This window comes from Talpa occidentalis, unplaced genomic scaffold (assembly GCF_014898055.3).
Source record: "Talpa occidentalis isolate TD23 unplaced genomic scaffold, MPIMG_talOcc4v2.1 talOcc4.4, whole genome shotgun sequence".
Classification (NCBI taxonomy): domain Eukaryota; kingdom Metazoa; phylum Chordata; class Mammalia; order Eulipotyphla; family Talpidae; genus Talpa; species Talpa occidentalis.
Genome location: NW_023604295.1, coordinates 61239969 through 61260484, shown reverse-complemented (window position 1 = coordinate 61260484; position 20516 = coordinate 61239969). Strand labels below are relative to the sequence as shown.

Here is a 20516-nt window from a genome sequence, read left to right as displayed (position 1 = left end):
CTTCACCGCCATGTTGATCCGCCCCAAGACTAGTAATTTCTTAACACCATCAGCTGTTAGGTAGATGCTATGGTCATTTGATTGCACATATGTGTTCTAACTCACTTTTGAATGACAGCTAAAATCAACTTATTGAGCATACCAGATATAAAGCAAAGTAAATCTTTTCATTAACATGAGTTTTATGCTTAGGGTTTATACTTTAGGTAAATTTTAGATCCTTTGTATTCAATTAAAAGTGCTTGGAAGTCCATAACAATAAAGAATTTAAAAATGTATTTGACAGTTTTGCTTCCATTTTATCTTTACAAAATGTGAAAAATTCCTAGATAGCACTTTTGTGATGGTTTAAATGTAATTAAGTAAAAATTAAGTACCACTTAAATATTTATTTTTAAATGTTATTAAAGTAATAAACTATAGATATACAAATTTTATGAACTGTAATTTCAGTTATTTGCCAACTTTATATGATTTTGAAAACCCTAATAATTTATTATTTCAGTTTTATTGACATCTGTTGGCTCAAAACAATATTATCTTTTCTAAGCATCCCAGAAAGGGCTTATTAGATTTTAGTTTATAGTAGTATATATGAGAGTGTCTATTAGTCTATATCCATATTTGTATTAGTGATAAATACTTTTAAATGCTTGGTATTTTATAACCATAGTCATTTGTAACATGCAAGTTAAAGTCTTTTCAGGTTTGTCAGATATTCCTATGGAAGCAACAATTTGTGGTATCTGGGTGCTTATTTATTTCCAGGGTGACTATGCCCACCTGTAGAATAGGGAACTATCTGTCTGAGTTGATTTTAGGAGCCTAACAGTCCAGGAACTATTTTCTTTGTTTAATTAGAACAAAACATATTTTAATGAGTTTTAAAATTTTAATTCCACAATTAGAGATCATGGATAAGATATAAAATCTCATGAGTGGGATAATTCACAGCAATTAAATTATTAACTTCCGGGCCTCCCCGGTGGCGCAGCGGTTGAGCGCTGGGTTGCGAAGCTGCCCGCGGTCTCTGCGGCGCCGGTTCGATCCCCGGCTGCTCCCCGGCCACCAGAGGAGGGTCCCACATGGCGCGCAGACCCCTCCTGCCGCCCGCTGCTCCCCTCAGCAGTGTACTTCGGTCCTTCTGCCTGCTCTGCTCCCCGCTCTGGCTCTGGTGAATTCTCTCACCCTCCCGCGCTTCTGACTGTACCCAGTGCATGTATAAACAAAAACAAAACAAACAAATAAATAAAACATGCCTCTATTAAAAAAAAAAAAAAAAAAAAAAAAATTATTAACTTCCTATCCTAGCTCAGGCACAGGACTAAACTACTGTAAAAGCACCTACTGTCTTAAATTTATTCACATTGAGCTATAAATAATTGAGTCGAGGCTTTCCTGGGTATATAGTATTGGATGTTAGGAAAGGCACGAGGCGGCTGATAATAATGGAAGTAGGAAAGAAAAGAAAGGATGTGTAACATGATCTGCCTCATCTTGGGCCTTTTCCCCTGCTTTCTATCCATGCACAGGCAAGGAGGGTCACCTTTCTTTAGGATATATTTAGAAAGAGGAGGGATTATTTTGGGTTTTCCTAAATTCTCTCTCCAGGAGTTGTGGCTCAGTAGCCCATGCTTCCCCCCACTACTCCCAGCTCTGCCAGTCAGACAGAAACCCCCTAACTCACTTTCCTTGGAAGTACTGTCATCTCTTCAAAGACCCATTAAAGAGTGACTTCAGGGTAGGCCACACCCTTCCTTAATGGTATAATCCCAGCTCTCTGTACTATCAATCATTTAGTTTGTTTCAGGCTTTTCTAAAGGCCTGAAGTGTCTTGAGAACATCTTGGGAATTTATAATGCTTAAGAGGGAATTTTTTTTCAAGTGTTGCTGTATATACTAATCAAGTTGTCTTTGTGGAAGAATATTTCATGGCAGAATCACTGAGGAGTTGAACATTTTATCTGAGGTCACCTGTAATGCTTTCCACACTGTCAGATTTAACTCCAAGTGTGACTTTCCAATCTCAATTTTAGACATTCTACTCCATAGCTACAAGTTAGTCTCACTATAGGATCTATTCCTTTCCTTAGCAGTCTGTTTCTCAAAATTTGAGGTTTTTGTTTTTTTTTTTTAAATAACAAAGGGAAAGGCTATCTTGAGAATAAACCCACAACTATCTCTCCAAGCAGTACAAAGGTTTGAGGGGGTGGAGAGGAGTCCCCTCCAAAAAGACACTTCCAGAGGGCCAACCCATTCCCCTTCCAGGTGTCCCTACCTGTTTGAGGTAACTGAGGAACTGTACAGATACTTGTGTCTGTGTGCCTGTGCACACACAAGTCTGTGGTACAACTACTAATTGTCAAAAATTGTATTTTCTGAAGTTTAATAAGTCAACACTCATGCAGGTGAAATATCAATTTATCCAATTGTTTCCTAATTCACAAGTCTACCTTTATTCGATAGAATACTGATTGTTTACTTTCTGTATCATATCCCCCTTTTTTTTTTTAACTGTGTTTGTTTTTTTTTTTTTTTTTGGTCTGCTTGGAGAAGCTCTGCATTTATTTCTTTCATTTCAAACCTTTGATGGCCACTTGCTTATTCACCAGAAGAGCTTCTGGAGATTTAAAAGTATTTCTCAGCAGGATTTTGTTAAATTCTTAGCCAAGTGCCTTCCTGTGTCTTCTGTTGTGAGGACTGCAAGATGGAGAACAGCAGGAGGCTTGTGCTCCAGCTACAGATGAAAAGAAAGGGAAGCCTGAAATCCTGAAGATAAATGATTCATTCTTACAGTTTTATTTAGGCACAGATCTGTTCTATTAATGGGTCAGTGGCACTCCTTTAGATTTTTTAAATTCATTACAGAGACGTGAACTTCATCCCATTTTCCCCCTGGGTTGTTCAGATTCATTTCTAATGATTTAAATTACAAAACAATTTAGAAATCCTTGGCATGTATAATCATGGTGTTTTACCTGCAGGAGAAAGAAATATATATTAACTGAGTGTCAAATATACGCCAGGGCTTCTCATATTATTTTGTTTATGCCCAAATGCCTACCTGACACTTATTGTTGGCTACTAAGACATCTCCTGGTCTTCTCTCCCAAACCTGGTCTTCCCATGATCTTCCCCTTCTCAGTTAATGGTGATTTCATTTTTCCAGGTACTTAGGCCGAAGACTTGGGAGTTACCCTTAGTTTTCCTATATTTCACAGCCAAACTCTCAGCAATTCTTTTTACTTTATTTTTAAATATATCTGAAATCAGACTATTTCTTAATAGTCTTCTGGCCAAAGTCACCTGATAATTGCCATAGAGTCCTGGCTTATTTCCTACTTATGTGTTTGTTCTTCTCATTTTTAATGTTTCTTTAAATTATTATTATTTTTTAAAGATTTATTTATTTATGCATACAAGAACTGGGGTACAGGCCAGAGCTGCAGAAGGTGGGGTGAGAGGATTCACCAGAGAGAGAATGGGGTACAGAACAGGTGGATCTACTGGAATACACTGCTGAGGAGAGCAGCGGGCGAGACAGGATCTATCTAGAATAATAATATTTCTATAATTCAAGAAAGATCATCAGTTTTCCCCTTCTCGCTGAAAGTACATGCAGTCACCTATAAAGCCCACACATTAAAATTTGCATCTTTTCACTAATCCTGTGTATTTACCCTGTTCTAGATTCACTAGATTCTTTGCTGTTCCTTACACTTTCAACTCAGGGCCTTTGCACTTGCTGTTCCCTCTGCCTGCCTGGAAGACCCTTATTTACTTTAGCTCTTTGTTTTTACATATCATTTCTTCCCATAAGACTTTTTACTTATATTTAAAGTAAAACACTCACCCCTGGGGCCTCCCTGGTGGCGCAAGGAGTGGAGACCCACTCTATGAAGCTATCCGCAGCCACTGCAGCATGAATTCAATCCCCTGGCAGGGAGCTGCCCACATGGCACAGCAGACCTTTCCTGTCTTGCCCATTGCTCCCCTCAGCAGTGTATTTCAGTCAGTCTGCCTATTCTGCTCCCCACTCTGTCTCTGGTGAATCCTCTCATCCCCTGCTTCTCTGGCCTGTACTCTAGTTCCTGAATGCATAAATAAATAATTCTTTAAAAAAAACCCACTCACCTGGGCCTCCCCTGGTGGCGCAGTAGTTGAGCGCTGGGCTGCAAAGCTGCCCGCAGCCTCTGCAGTGTCTGTTCGATCCCCAGCCACCGGCGAGAGTCCTACATGGCGCGACAGACCTCTCCTGCCATGCCCGCTGCTCCCCTCAGCAGTGTATTTCATCAGTCTGCCTGTTCTGCTCCCCGCTCTGGCTCTGGTGAATTCTCTTCCTCCCGCGCTTCTGACTGTACCCAGTGCGTGTATAAATAAATAAATAAATAAATCTTTAAAAAACAAAACAAAACAAAAAAACCCCCACTCACCCCCACCCTGCCATGTACACAGGTGCACACATGCACACATACCTAGTGATACCTAGCCTCATTACCTGCTGTTTGTCACTTGTCATCAACTGGCATAGTATATATTTTATTTGTTATGTTTGTCTATTTCTCCTCACTAGCATAAATTTATGAGGGGGGTTTGTTACTGCTAATATCTTGGTATCTAGAAAAGTGTCTGGCAAATATCATGTATTCTATAAATAATTATTAAATGAACAAATTAGTTCTTACTATAATTCCAGGAGATTGAGTAATGTACTTAACAGGTGAGGGGAAATAAACACCATCAACAAAAGCAACAATAACAAATCCTAAATAGATGTAATGAGGTTAAATAAATATTCAAATGTTTTTAAACATTAAACTTTTATTTTTAAATTGGATTAATTTTTATTGAGGTAATGTATGATTTAGGGGTACAGGTTCATATCCTCTATACATATTTTACCACACCACACCTACCACCAAAGCAACAATAATCCTCTGCAATAGTCCATTGGGCCCCCTCCCTACTTTACTCTGCCCAAACCTCCTCAGGTAGGCTCAATTAACAGTAGGATTCCTTTTAAAAATAAAATATTTATTTTAACTGAGGTAGTTATATTGGGGTACCCCCATCAGTTATTACCACCATAGTGCACCCGTCACCAACTCACCCATAGTCCACCACCATAGATCACTGTGCTTCCTTCCCTCTTTCTTCTTAGCCTTTCCCTCCCTCCCTTTAGTTCTGTAGTCAGCTATCAAGGGTGAGTTTTTCAGCCTGTCTTTATCTGACTATTATTTTATTACTTTATATTGCACATTTTAGTGACATTGTCTGGTATTTCTCTTTCTGACTTATTTCACTTAGCATTACCCCTTTGAGCCCCTTCCTATTGCCACAAATGGCATAAGTTTCTTTTTTGATTGCTGAATAATGCTCCATTGTGTATGTATACCCCATCTTCTTGATTCACTTGCCTGTTCATAATTTACTTGTTTAATTGTTTCCATAATTTAGCTATAGTAAATAGTATTGCAATAAACACGGGACTGTGTTTCCTTTCAAATAAGTGTTTTTGAATTTTTTGAGTAGATGCCTAGGAATGGAATTACTGGATCATATGGCAGATCCATTTTTAATGTTTTTAGGCACCACCATACTGCTTTCAATAGAGCTGGACCAGCTTGCATTCTCACTGGTATTGTAAGAGGGTTGCCTTTTCATCATGTCCTCATCAGCACTTGTTTCTGGTCTTTTTTTTAAATTTTATTTTTATATTCCCCGTACAATTGTAACCCCCTTATTTTGACCCCAATCCCTCCTTTCCCCTCCCCCTCACCCCCCATAGTGTGTCTCTGGTTCATAGCTGTTTGCTGATTTTGATTTTTTCTTTCTTATAGTTATTCTTTTTCCTGGTCCCTTATTTAGATTTTCTAGATTCCTGCTATGAGTGAGACCATCCGGTATTTTTCTTTTTCTTTCTGGCTTATTTCGCTGAGCATGATCCCTTCCAGCGCCATCCATGTTGCTGCAAATTGCATGTGTTTATCTTTTTTGAATGCTGAGTAATATTCCATGGTATATATGTACCACATCTTCTTGATCCATCATCTATTTTTGGGCATTTGGGTTGTTTTCAAAGCTTAGCTATTGTAAACAGTGCTGCTATAAACATAGGGGTGCAGGTGCTCTTTGGAATTGATGTTTCTGCGTCCTTTGGGTAAATACCTAGGAGTGGAATTGCTGGGTCATATGGAAGCTCTATCTTTAGTAGGTCGAGAAATCTCCACACAGCTTTCCATAGTGGTTGGACCAGTTTGCATTCCCACCAGCAGTGCAGGAGAGTTCCTTTTTCTCCACAACCTCGCCAACATTTGTTGTTGCTAGTTTTTTTAATATGTGCCATTCTCACTGGTGTGAGATGGTATCTCATTGTAGTTTTGATTTGCATTTCCCTGATTGCAAATGATGTTGAACATTTTTTCATATGCCTGGTGGCCATTTGTATTTCCTCTTTGGAGAAGTTTCTTTTTAGCTCTTCTGCCCTTTTTTTTTTTAGTTTTCTGTAATTTTATTTATTTAATTTATTTTTTTAAAAGATTTATTTATTTATACAAGCACTGGGTACAGTCAGAAGCACGGAGGGTGAGAGAATTCACCAGAGTCAGAGTGGAGAGCAGAGCAGGCAGACTGATGAAATACTCTGCTGAGGGGAGCAGCAGGTGGCAGGAGAGGTCTGCATGCCATGTGGCACCCTCGCTGGTGGCTGGGGATTGAACCAGTACTCCGGTAGCTGCGGGCAGCTTCTCAACCCAGCGCTCAACTGCTGCGCCCCCAGGGGAGGCCCTATTTTTTTTTATTTAAATATTTTATTTTATATAATTCTTACATCTTTTTTCATCTTTGCATAATGTATGCATTTTCATTTTGGTTATATTCCCCATACAGTTGCACCTCTTCCCTTATTTTGACACTAGTCCTTCCTTTCCCTGCCCACCCCCACCCCCATGTGTCTCTGCTTTATAGTTGTTTGTGATTTTGATTTTTACTTTGTATTGATTAGACTTTTTCCTGGTCTCTTATTTAGGTTTTCTAAATTCCTGCTATGAGTGAGACCATCCGGTATTTTTCTTTTTCTTTCTGACTTATTTCACTGAGCACGATCCCTTCTAGCTCCATACATGTTGCTGCAAACTGCATGTGTTTATCTTTTTTGATTGCTGAGTAATATTCCATTGTGTATATGTACCACATCTTCTTGATCCAGTCATCTATTTTTGGGCATTTGGGTTGCTTCCACAGCTTAGCTATTGTAAATAGTGCTGCTATAAACATAGGGGTGCAGGTGCCCTTTGGAATTACTGTTTCTGTGTCATTTTGGTAAATACCTGGGAGTGGAATTGCTGGATCATATGGAAGCTCTATGTTTAGTAGGTCAAGAAATCTCCACACAGCTCTCCATAGTGGTTGGACCAGTTTGCACTCCCACCAGCAGTGTAGGAGAGTTCCTTTTTCTCCACAACCTCACCAACATTTGTTGTTGCTAGTTTTTTTAATATGTGCCATTCTCACTGGTGTGAGATGGTATCTCATTGTAGTTTTGATTTGCATTTCCCTGATTACAAGTGATGTGGAATATTTTTTCATATGCCTGTTGGCCGTTTACATTTCTTCTTCAGAGAAGTTTCTTTTTTAGCTCTTCTGCCATTTTTTGACTGGATTATTTTCTTTGTTTTTGTTGAGTCTCATCAGCTCTTTGTAGATTTTTGTGATCAGTCCTTTATCATTAGTGTTGTGTGCAAAAATTTTCTCCCAATCAGTGGGGTTTCTCTTTGTTTTGATTATTGTCTCTTTTGCTGTGCTGTTTCTGGTCTTTTTAATAGGTTCCATTCTCACAGGTGTGATGGTATCTCATTGTAGTCTTCATCTGCATTTCTCTAATAAGTGATTGTGAACATTTTCTTCATGTGCTTGTTGACCATTTGAGCATCTTTGGAGAAGTGTCTGTTCAGTTATTTTGCACATTTTTAAATTGGGTTATTTATTTGGTTTTATGAGTTCTTTGTATACTTTGATATCAGTCCTTTGTCAGATGTATGGTGTGCAAATGTTTTCTTCCACTCAGTTAGGGTGTCTTTTCATTTTAGTTGTGGTTTCTTTCACTGTACAGAAGCTTTTTAGTTTGATGTAGTCCCAGTTGTTTATGTGTTCTTTTGTTTTCCTTGTTGTTGGGATGAATCCCTAAAGGCATCATTATAGCTTATGTCTTGTTTTGCCTATGTTTTCTTCGATGTATTTTATGGTTTCAGGTTTTATGTTCAAGTTTTTGATCATTTTGGAGTATGGTGTGAGATCATTGTCTAGTTTCATTCTTTTGCATGCAGCTGTCCAGTTCTCCCAACACCACTTACTGAAGAGTTTATCCTTGTTCCAGTGTATGTTTTTCACACCTTTGTTATTGATTAACTATCCATATATATGTGGGTTTATTTCTGGCCTCACAATTCCATTCCATTTGTCTATATATCTGTTAAATATTAAACTTTTAAAAATGTTCCTTAATAAGGGACTTCTTAAATAATACATATATAACAAAATAATGTGCAGCTGTGAAAATATTGAGAACAGTCCTTATATTCTGAAATGGAAGGATCTCTAAGACATGTTATTAAATGAGGTGTAGACCGATCATCATATGCTATCATTTGATTAAATCAGGAAAAAATGTACATTTGCTGATGCATGCATAACTTAAATCTGGAGTAATTCATGGGAAACAGTGATTACCATTGGAGATAGAAACTATGTGACTAGGAATAATATAGGAGAGAATCTTGACTCTCTTGTTTTTTCTGAGTTAGGCATTGCATTAATTTATTTTTATATTTATTTTCTTACATTGTTGTTAATTTTTGTACAGTATTTGATTTCTCCCCTCAGGGGTAGTCCCCATAGTTTTCTCACCATCATAGCACCCATTTCTATCACATGGTCCCTTGTGTTCTTCCCTCATCTGTTTTGACCCTTCTCCCCTCACCTCCCCTGCTGTACATCTCAGATCTATGGTCAGCTTGCAAGTTTTGTCTTTTTCCTGGGGATCTTTGTTCTCTATTATATTTTGTTCCTTTTAAATTTGGAGCTATATGGATGTACTATGTGTATTAAAAATTGTGTAGAATCAGATACCTAGTAAGTGACAGAGTGTGATATTTATTATAAATTCAGGACTGTTTCACTCAAAACCCTTTTTACTTTTCACTAACCCCCACTGTTTGACAGAGAAATATGGCACAACCAGCACATTATATTTTTCGAGTGAGCTGAATTCTTGAAAGTCATCTCAAATATATAGAATACAAAAGGATACTGATTTTTAGTAGGTCTTTCCGTTAAGTGAATGTCAATAATGTTAATGGCATAGAGAACCAGTTTGTATACCTCAGTCTGGTGAAATCATTTCTTTTCTCTCCATAGCTGCTGGCTGGAAACTAACCATCTTCTAGAAGGTCCATTTTTGTGGTCATTTCTCATACCTGTGACCATTATCCTTATTAGCAATATTACTATATTTATTATCATCACAGTCAAAGTGCTATGGAAGAATAACCAGAATCTGACGAGGTAAGATTCCCAGTTTCCTGACAGAGGAACTATCAGGAATGGCTCTTCTAGTACAAAAGAGCAGAATAATACATCCACAGTTCCTATAAGAGTTTTCAGATTCTGGATAATATCAGGGATATGTGGTTTGCAGAACATAAACTTTATCTCAGAAATTGTCTCACCTTCCAGCATCTGTACTACAATACACGCCTACTGAACTATATAATACACTTTTGTACTAGATAAGCCCAACTGAAAACTAAACCTACTTCAAGAAAAAAAGTTTTCCTTCATATCCAACATTCAAGAGACGGGCTTTGAATAATTAAACAAATGAGAATATGTGAGAAGATGCTGGTAATGGTATTTTAAAAATTTTTTATAAGCTAGTAGCTTTAGGCCATATTTTACACTTACACTTGAATCACATAATGACTTTAAATTTTTTAAATTTGTTGCAAACTTAAAAATCAGGAGGTTTTGCTTAAATTTATATTTTCTTTTTAAAAAGCTAGACGATCTGGCTACATCGATGCAACATTACTTACAGATATGGCATGTGCTCTCTGGTTATCAGTTCTAGTGTGGATTGCTTCTATTCCTTTTATAACTTGTCTCATTCCAGTTAGTATATTTATCATCATTCTTGACATATAGTAAGAGCTTTCAATTGGAGAGATAAAGAACAAAAATTATTAAACTAATATACTCCTTCTACCATTTCACAGCATGAAGTGCTTAGAATTATAGTGCTAATGTGATTGGAATTCATATTTAATTCTACAAAAGTCTGCTTAACCTAACTCGATTAATTATAAGCACATGTACAAGCTTTGTTCATCATCAAATGGATCCACTTGGTATAAACAAATGGTTGAAAACAGTCATTAGTTGGAATGAATCTTAAATATGTACTTTAACAATCAAAATTAAGTGTCATCTGTCATCTTTCCTATATGAATAACAGTTCATATTGAGGGATCAGTGATAATCATTTAAACCTATGTTTTATTAGAAACACAGAAAAATCTTGGTGAAGTTTTCTTAGCTTAGTTGCAAATTAGCTTATATTTCCTTTACATAAAACAATATCGTTTTGGCCATAGATATCAACCAAATTTACGTTTCTGATTTTATTTCTGATAGCTTGTAGTTTTAAATTGACTTAATTATAATGAAAAACAGGTTATAATTTAATTGTTTAACAAATTATCTTGAATGTGTCAGTTATTTTTTTCTTTTTGCTGCACAACAAAAGTTAAGCAAAAATATTTAATATTGGTTATGAATTTCACTGTTGGTCAGTTGGTTGTACTGGCTTAAATGTGGATGGATGATGTAAAGTCTGGAGGTTAGTTTTCAGTAGGAGCTGTTCAGTGGGTAAGCTCTTCTCTGCACCATGTGGATGCCCCTCCTCCACTAAGCCAGCCCAGGCTTATCTAACTTTCAAAGAGCAATAAGAGAGGGCAATCTGTGAAAAACAAAAATGCTTTTGAGCTTCTGCTTGTGCAGTTATTACTGTCCCATTGCTCAAAGAAAGTCATATAGAAAAGCCAAGATTCTCTGCATTTGAAAACCTTTCATTCCCATATCCACCTATGGCATGGGAGGTCATAGTTGACTCCAAAATTAATTTCTTACTGACTGATACAGTAATAAAAATCACTAAGATAAAATGCCATTCCAAAGAAAGAGTTGATTCTTTGTGAAATTTGCCTGCAACATTATTTAGGAAACTGTTTATGCTTGAGCTTTAAAGCAAGTATCACTATATTTCTTGATGAAGCTTGCAAAATAAGATTTTATTCAGAATGACATAGGTCTAGCATAATTTTTTTCACCTGAGGCAAAGTATTCTCAATGTGGGGGAGGAGGAGAGTAACAGTGATGTTAATAAACCAAAAACCTGAATAAACCATATTTTCTTTCTTGCTTTCTCTATCTAGTACAAAAAAGTCTTCATTCCTCCGGAAGATCTTTAGCACATTATCTATTGCAGTCGTTTTTGGAATTACCTGGATTCTGGCATATTTAATGATGATTGATAATGGGGATAGAATAGAATTCAGCTACATATTCTGCCTTTTCAATAGTACTCAGGTATGGTATGCATTAGTCGAAAGTAGCAGACTGTGCAGTGATGGAGATAATACACTGCGCCAAAGTTTTCTGTTTTTAAAGTTTCCTGAAAATAGTTGCTTGATTGCCTTTAAGATACTCTTTGTAATATACTTTGAGGGTACATAAAGAAAAGCTTTATGAATTCCTGCTATGTATTTTTATATCCTAGGACTGGAGATCCTAGAGTATAATTGCAGTAGAATTGGGCCACACTATTTCTCTTCCATTGAGCAGATGCGATTTTGTTAAAGCCACTAACTTGGGAAATACCTTTCCTTTTCTCCCATGTAGTAGGTCCATGGCAGCTCCTCACCACGCTTGGTATATATTATGATGATGTAGTTACTGCTAGGGCTGGGACCACTATGGATTGACTAATATTTTTCTTTCTCTTTTTAAAATTTTGTGTTATTTACCCCATCTTTTATAAGACTTTATTGAGTAATAATTGGGAATAATTGACAAATATTATTGTATATATTTTAAATATATGACATGATTTTCTATCATGATGTGAATCATTATAATACGATTATCAAAAAAAAGTAATTAACATGTTCATCACCTCACATAGTTAACATTTTTTGTATGTGATAATACATAACTACTCAGTAACTTGTTGTAATGGAAAATTGTTTTTTTTTTTTAACCTATATTTACCCTATGCCTCACTCCCAGCCCCTGGAAACCACCACTATTCTCTGTTTCTATAAAGTTGACTTTTTTAAACATTTTTTTTTTTTTTTTTTAAAGATTTATTTATTTATTTATTTATACAAGCACTGGGTAACAGTCAGAAGCGCGGGAGGGTGAGAGAATTCACCAAAGCCAGAGCGGGGAGCAGAGCAGGCAGAAGGACCGAAGTACACTGCTGAGGGGAGCAGCGGGCGGCAGGAGAGGTCTGCGCGCCATGTGGGACCCTCCTCCGGTGGCCGGGGAGCAGCCGGGGATCGAACCGGCGCCGCAGAGGCCGTGGGCAGCTTCGCAACCCAGCGCTCAACCGCTGCGCCACTGGGGAGGCCCTAAAGTTGACTTTTTTAAAAAAAAAATCACATACAAGTGATACCATACTGTATTTGTCTTTCTCTGTGTGGCTTATTTCAATTAGCATAATGTTCTCAAGTTTCAAGCATGTTGTCACAGATGGAAGAATTTCCCTTTTCAAGGCTGAGAATATTCATCCCTGTGTGTTATACATTCCATAGGTTGCTTTTTCAATTTATTCCTTGCTCTATGATCTCTCTTGTCTAGCTATTACAACCTGAATTATATCTTTTATAATAAACAGGTGATCATAAGAGTTATGTGAGTTGTTCTAGGAAATGATTAAGCCTGAAGGGGGAGACAGGTTGTGGGAAACTCTCACTTTATAGCCAACTCCATAAGAAGTTTGAGTAAATTGGAAACCCAGTACTTGTGATTGGAAGTGAGGACTGTTTTGTGGAACTGTGACACTAACTGGTGGGTTCTGACACTAACTCCAGGTATTTACTGTAGCATTGAATTGTTAGACACCTGATTGCTGTCAGAATTGGTAGGGAAAAAAAAAATATCTCTCAGTTCCATAGCCAACTTATGGAAAACTGGGACCTAAACTCAGTTCTTCTAAATCTGTTACCTGTACGCAGCACTTAAATATGAGAAGAACATTGCCTCAACTCTGTTAGACAAAAAAGTGCACAGCAGCTACTGAGTGGCACGTTCAATTGCAGGAGTGACTGTGCATGATGAGAGGCAGGGTGAAATAAAATCTCTTGTCTGATTCTGTAATGCAACACTTATCTAATACTACATTTTTATTCTGTCTGTGTCAGGGATTGCAAATTTTTATCCTCCACACTGTCAGAACAAAAATCTTCCAGAGTGAAGCTTCCAAAATGCTGAGGTTGATGGCATCATCTGCTAGGAGAATGAAGGCGCGGTCACCGTCAATGGCCCCACTGAGGCTGAATTTAAGGATGTATAACATGCTCAGGGCATTTCCAGCCCTAAATGAACACTTCAGGCTGCTAGAGCCATCTGTATTTACTGAGGAAACAATAGTCTCTGAAAGTTCCCAAGCAAATTCAACTGCTTAGATGCTACAACTCTTCACCTTTTATGGTCCTTTTTATTCAACTCATGTGAGTTTCATTTTTTTATTTCCTTCCTTCTTTATTATCCAGTCCTGCTGGAAAAATCTCCCATAATATATTTTTCTCAAGGTAAAACTTGATGTTTATTTCATAAGGGATAAATGGATTTGGTAGTTTTTCTATTATTCATAAATTCTTATTTAAAGAGGGAGGAGAATCCCACCCAGCATTTAAGATAATTTGAGATTATCATGCTTCTTATATTATAGTCTATATGACACCCTTTGACAAAAATGTAGGTCCTGAAATTATTTACAATGTACTAAAAAGGATGGGAGAAGAAAATTGTACCTTCCAGAACAAAATGACCCCAGTGAAATAAAGGAGTTGCTTAAACCATTGTACTTTTGATCTATGAGTATTTTACATTTTCATATACTTGTATTTTTATTTCTTTTTTTTTTAAGATTATTTATGCATACAAGAACTGGGGTATAGGCCAGAGGTGTGGGAAGGTGAGAGGATTCATCAGAGATAGAGTGGGGAGCAGAACAGGCAGATTGACTGAAAATCACTGCAGAGGGGAGCAGTGGGAGAGTCAGGAGAGGTCTGCTGCACCATGGGAGTTGCTCCCTGGCCGGCTCGGGATTGAACTCCTGCTGCAGAGGCTTCCGGACAACTTCATAAGTCTGTGCTTAACCCCTTGCGCCACCAGGGAGGCCCCTGTATTTTTATTTCTAATCAAGAATTTTGCATTAATTTGCCTCTGGAGAGGGATGAATTTTCTGTTTAAAAAGTATATTTTGTCACTAGAGGAAGTGACCTTATAAGAATGGATAGTGAAAAATAGATTAGCTGGTTACTAAAACCTCTGGCTATTTTTCCACAGCTTTTGATACATATGATGAAATGACACTGAGATTCAAAAAATAAAAAGTTAGTCATAATCACCCCTCATATTCTCATGGAATTTCAAATGCTTGACTTATGAATGACTTACTAAAAAAAAAGAAGATGACCTCCTCTGGGATGAGCATTTAGGAGATTTAGTCTTGGAATTGCTGTGTTCTGTTATGTCATAAACTAGGCAGCTGCTGTGAGTGCACTGAACTATGAACTAAAAATTGTCATGTGAGCTGTGGTTTATCCCTCTCACCACACCCTAAAAGAATATGTGGTTTTTATAGAATACGTGTTCTGTAAATGACCGTTGGATTTGCAGGCAAGCCAAGAGCTTATTTTAGTATAATTGGGACTTTACAGGATAATGCAAGAAGAGTAAAGGGAAGAGGATAAAGAAGAAAAGCAGTCCTCAGTGCATAGATTTTAGTGATTTTATAGTGTTGTCCCTAAAAAGGAGCTGGCCACAGGGAAAATGATAAGATGTTGACCTACTGTGTCCCCAAATTTATATTCTTTTTTTTTTTTAAAGATTTATCTGTTTATTTATACAAGCACTGGGTACAGTCAGAAGCACGGGAGGATGAGCGGATTCACCAGAGCCAGAGCAGGGAACAGAACAGGCAGACCAATGAAATACACTGCTGAAGGGAGCAGTGGGTGCGGCAGGAGAGGTCTCTGCACCACGTGGGACCCTCACTCGTGGCCAGGGATCGAACTGGCGCTGCAGAGGCTGTGGGCAGCTTCGCAGCCCAGCGCTCAACCATTGTACCACCAGGGGAGGCCCCCCAGATTTATATTCTGATAAAAGTAAATCTGAAGGGCCACTTTAAGCATAAAAAAAAAAAAAAATCACCAAAGAGCCACATTTTGTCTGAGGGTGGAGTAAATGTGTTTCCTTGATTTCAGCTTTCTTTGAGCTTTTTTTTCCCCCAGTGCTCTTGGGGTATAGCAACCAGAATTCCATATTATATCCCTAGAAAGACTGTATTATCAATATGCAAGCTTCTCATGGGTGTTGTAGAAGCTCAATCAGGCAGACACTGAAGTTCCCCTACCTCCCCTGAAATCCTACCACTAGGTAATCATTCTATGGAAACTTTCATCTCATGCACTGGTCAAGAGTCATCTAGTTTTGCTATAGAAACCCAACTCAAGGTAGGTAAAGTGTCAAAGAGTATTTAATGGCTCAATTAACTGCAAAATCCATAATCTAATATATCAAGTTTTTCCATGTTTCTTTATGCTTTTTTTAACATATAAGGATTTTACCAGGGCCTCCCCTGGTGGTGAAGGCAGTTTGAGCGCAGCCCTGTGAAGCTGTCTGCAGCTTCTGCAGCTCCGGTTCAATCCTGGCCATCCAGCGAGGGTCCCACATGGTGCTGCAGTCCTCTCCTGTCATACCCGCTGCTCCCCTCATCAGTGTATTTCATCAGTCTGCCTGTTCTGCTCCCCACTCTGTCTCTGGTGAATCCTCTCACCCTCCCACACATCTGGCCTGTACCCCGGTTCTTGTGTAAATAAATAAATAAAATCTTTTTAAAAAAAGAATTTTACCAACTGTAATCATAGTGAATGAAATTTTATTGATTTCACTTAAAATTACCTAATTAAGCAGTCTTTTTAATAATTTCATAAGTATGATTTACTATGTTCTATCATTGGTTAGCTAGATCATTTCAATTTTTAATATTTTAGTGACACATGATGAATAAACTTGTGTATGTATGTATATACATATGTATATGTATATATATATACATATGTTTCCTTTCCTTTAAATTATTTCCATAAGATTAACTCTTGGGTTGGGATAAATATATCAAAAGTTATAAACATGTATTCAAGGTCCTTGTATATATTACTATATTTCCTTGAAAACAGAATGCCACCAACATTGAGTACAATAAACACTTTTATATATGTGCCTACTTTGAAATTTTATTTTTTATTCATATGCATTGTCCATTCATCAGTTGAACTACAGTTATTTATTCCTAACATGTTCGTGTGAGTTCCTTATCTATTAGTTATTAGCTACTTATAACTATTACATTTGGTAAACATGTTTTCCTCCATTTATTATCTTCCTCTCTTTATAGTGCAATGAAATATTCAATCTACATTTGATTTAAAATATTAATGATTTATAGAGCATTTACTATCTTTTGAGTGTGTATGTCCTCAAATAGGCAATTTTTTTCATTTTGTGTTAAGGAAAATGTTAGGGGCTATGAAGACACTTTTAAAGTAAAACTAAAGTGTATAGATGCCAACAGAGGTCACATGAATCATGTATGACAGACACACGATATCTCTAATCCTTCATTACCTCATACAGTTGGGTGAGGTTCCACAACGATTATTTTTGCTTCTCAAATTTTGTTCCTTGTGTCCATCCATATTTCCTTAAAAAATAAAACACAGAATCTTGGAAAAGAGAGAAGTTTTATTAGCAATTGTTTATTAATACACACAACTGAAAAAGTCAGGATAGTGTTCTATATGCATCATCTATATTACTTTATTTATATATAACCTAATAAAATGTGCATTTGAAAAATATATAAAAGTTGCTGAAAAACCGATTAAGTAAGAAAATCAGGAGGAATGGAAAATAATCACAGGAGCAAAAATTATAAAATCAGGAATAAGATTAGTTCCCAAGAACATATCATATGGCCTTATATTTTGCAAGGAATAGGCCATAATTAGACCATAAGCTTTCTGACATTCAATATAAATAGGGAAGCATGATCACATAAATCACATATCTCTTAACAATTTTAAACAAAAATTTATTGGGAAAAAGTTATTCCAATACTTGAAATTCGCATTGATAAGTTTTCTTGAAAACATGCAACTAGGCATTTTACCAAATGAAAGGACAAACTATTTTGAATGAAGAAAAAGGCTACCACATTTGGAAGTCAAATTTGGAATTGCAGCATGTTTACGTCCTGCCCCTGAGTTTGCTGAGTGCACACGCTAAACAGTCATGCGTCATGTTCAATGTCACTCCAAAGTTGAACAGTGCTATCATGCACAAAGACAATACCCCACAGGAACCTACAGTATCACAAGAGGGTTACCAAACACTGGTTTTTTGTTCTGTTTTGCTATATTGAAGTGGCTTTTCTTAATTTTGGAGTTAGTTTCCTGTTTTGTTTGCTTTGGTAAGTGGCTTGCTTTTTCTTTAAAATTAATTTACACACAATAAAATTACCCATTTTAAGTATATGATTAGATTATAATAAATGCCTATCTATGAAACCACCACCCTTAACAAGACATTTTTTTCCTCATTAAACTTTTAGTGGGTCTCAAAATTCTGTGACAGATTTTTGACCAAGTTGTTTTCATTAAAAAGTATTGATTTTAAAAGCTAGTAACTTAAAACTGCTCCTCTTCCCCTTCCCCTACAGTCCCCCACACATTCTCCTTTCCTAGTGAAGGTTTTATAACACATTGTTATCATTAACCAGTCTTTTCCTATTAAACTTAAATGGCCAATTGAGACAATTCCTAACACCTATATCATCCTGTGCTGTGCCCTTGTGCCCCTTCCTGCTAGAGCTCCCACCCCCAGATCCGTGATCACATAATAGTTTTGCCTGTTCTAGAATGTCCTCTTTTGAGTCTGGCTTTCACTCCGCATACTGTTTTTGATATTCACCCCTTTGTGTTTACCAACTGATTTTTGTTTGTTTGTTTGTTTCTAACTGCTGGTGATATACAGTTGTTTGGATACACCAAATTTTATTTATGTATTCACCCTTTGATGGGCGATTGATCATTTCCAGGTTTTGAAAATTGACGAAAGCTGATATAAACATTATTATAAAAGTTTTGTATAAAGATATATTTTCTTTCTCTTGAAACACACAGTAGTGGTAATGCTGTCATACAATAAATGCATATTCAACTTTACGAGAAATTGTCAGTTATCCAAAGTGGATGTACTAATAGAAATATATAAACTTTGGGGTTAGTTTTTTTTTTAAAGATTTATTTATACATATGTAAGGGCAGGAATGACACTGAGCAGGTTTTCTGATCCAGCAGACTGGGTAAAGGAGGAGTCAGAGTCCTCAGTGGTTTTTTGCAGCTCTTTAATTGGGATTTAGCAGGTACATGGCAGGCAGGGGTACTGGGGGGCCCGGGAGGCTGGCAGGCCTCCCAGCCCCCAGCAAGTCTTCACTCTATTTGGGCTCACTCTATCTATCGGCATTCTCTGCTTCTCTCTGGGCTTCTGCTGCTTCCCTTGGCTTCTCCTTCGGCTTCTACTGGCGTCCCCGTGACGCCTCCCTTAAAAGTGCAGTCTTAGCCCAGGTGAATCCCATCTACCTATGCCCACACCCTACTCCAGGTGCCCGCCATCAGACATGCATTCAGGACCGCAAGGATCCATCATCTATCCTGATGGCGGGAGGGCAGAAAAGCCTAACATTTTTTCCTTATCCTGTAACATACAAGAACTAGGGTATAAGCCAGAGGTTTAGGGAGGTGAGAGGATTTACCAGAGAGAGTGGGGAACAGAACAGGCAGATTGATTGAAATACACTGCTGAGGAGAGCAGCGGGTGAGTCAGGAGAGGTCTGCTGCACCATGTGGGTAGCTTCCTGGCCAGGGATTGATCTTGTGCTGCAGTGGCTGCGGATTGCTTCATAGGTTGCACCTTAACCCCTTGCACCACCAGGGAGGCCCGGGGTTAGTTTTTAAAAGTTCTGATTTGTTATTTCAAAAGGTTATTTCCAAAAGTAGAAACAGGTTATAAATTTATTTTTTTTACAAATTTTTAATCATCTAAAAAATTTCATTGCTTAATATGTTAGTTCTTTAACAAAGGAGAAAAAAGTAGAGTGGTATGATTCAATGGCGTTATCTTTTACAAACTGTACTTCCCAAAGAACTGTAGTCCAATTCTTATCTGTATTTTTTTCCAGTAGAGCTTTGTTACACGTGGAAGTATGACATTGATAATTCACTGAACTTTGAAATAAGCTACTATGAAACTATGATATAACAAGTAAAACCTTCTGGACCTTTGCAATAACTACAAGAAAAAAAGATTCTTTTTTTTTTCTGCCCTCGGTAATTTCCAAGCAATGACAGACCAGAGAAGCATTCTGGACTGAAAGTTGTGGTCCCAGCTGCAAGTTATCTGACTTGAGGCAATGGACAGGATAGGTGAACTCTGAATTCCCTAGCAGCTCTAAAATTTTCTAACTTGAAATAAAGACTGAAATTATTTTTAAATTAAATCAAAATATTTTGCCATTTAAGTATTACATGAATATATTTTCCTTGAAAAAAGTAAATAAATCACAGCATGCCAGGTAGAGCCAAAATAATTTGGTTATTTCTACTAAACCCAGGCCCCTCCCCAGCATTAACCACTATTCAAAATAATGAGTTTGTTGTGTATCCTTGCAGATTTTAAGAAATACATTTACACAAAATTATATATACATAGAAATTCATAGTCTTGTGTATTTTATTTTATATAAACAGCATAGGAAACTGATTCAGTGGTCCCCAAGACCATCCTAGGTTCAATGATGAAATAGGAACACTTCCAGGACTCAGTATAGTCATATTTAAGGCTACTGTTTATTTAACAAAAGCACATAAATTAAAATTAGCAGAGGAAAAAGTCACATGGGGGGAAGTTGGAGGAAACCAGGTACCAGCTTTAAAAATTATTTTCCAGTCACATGGATGTGCTTTATTCCTGCAGCAGTGAACTGTGACAACTTATGTGAAATGCTTTCACATTTTCAGGGAAGGTGATTTGAGACTCCATGCCCTGGGGATTCAATGGAAGCTACTCACAAAGACCCTCTGATTGGAATATACTACAATTCTACACTCCCA

At 37.3% G+C, this 20516-nt stretch overlaps 1 protein-coding gene across 4 annotated transcripts in view; it reads left to right on the top strand.

The window, feature by feature from the left end:
* The window catches only part of ADGRG7 (adhesion G protein-coupled receptor G7), a 68119-nt gene extending 53993 nt beyond the window's left edge, over nt 1-14126 (top strand). For all 4 annotated transcript variants that reach the window (XM_054700657.1, XM_054700658.1, XM_054700656.1 and 1 more), the window contains 3 exons: nt 9415-9561; nt 11490-11643; nt 13479-14126. In XM_054700657.1, coding sequence (XP_054556632.1) covers nt 9415-9561; nt 11490-11643; nt 13479-13742 — 565 coding nt within the window. In that variant the 3' untranslated portion in view covers nt 13743-14126. The remainder of the gene's footprint in view (nt 1-9414; nt 9562-11489; nt 11644-13478) is intronic.
* Nucleotides 14127-20516: the final 6390 nt, after the last annotated feature.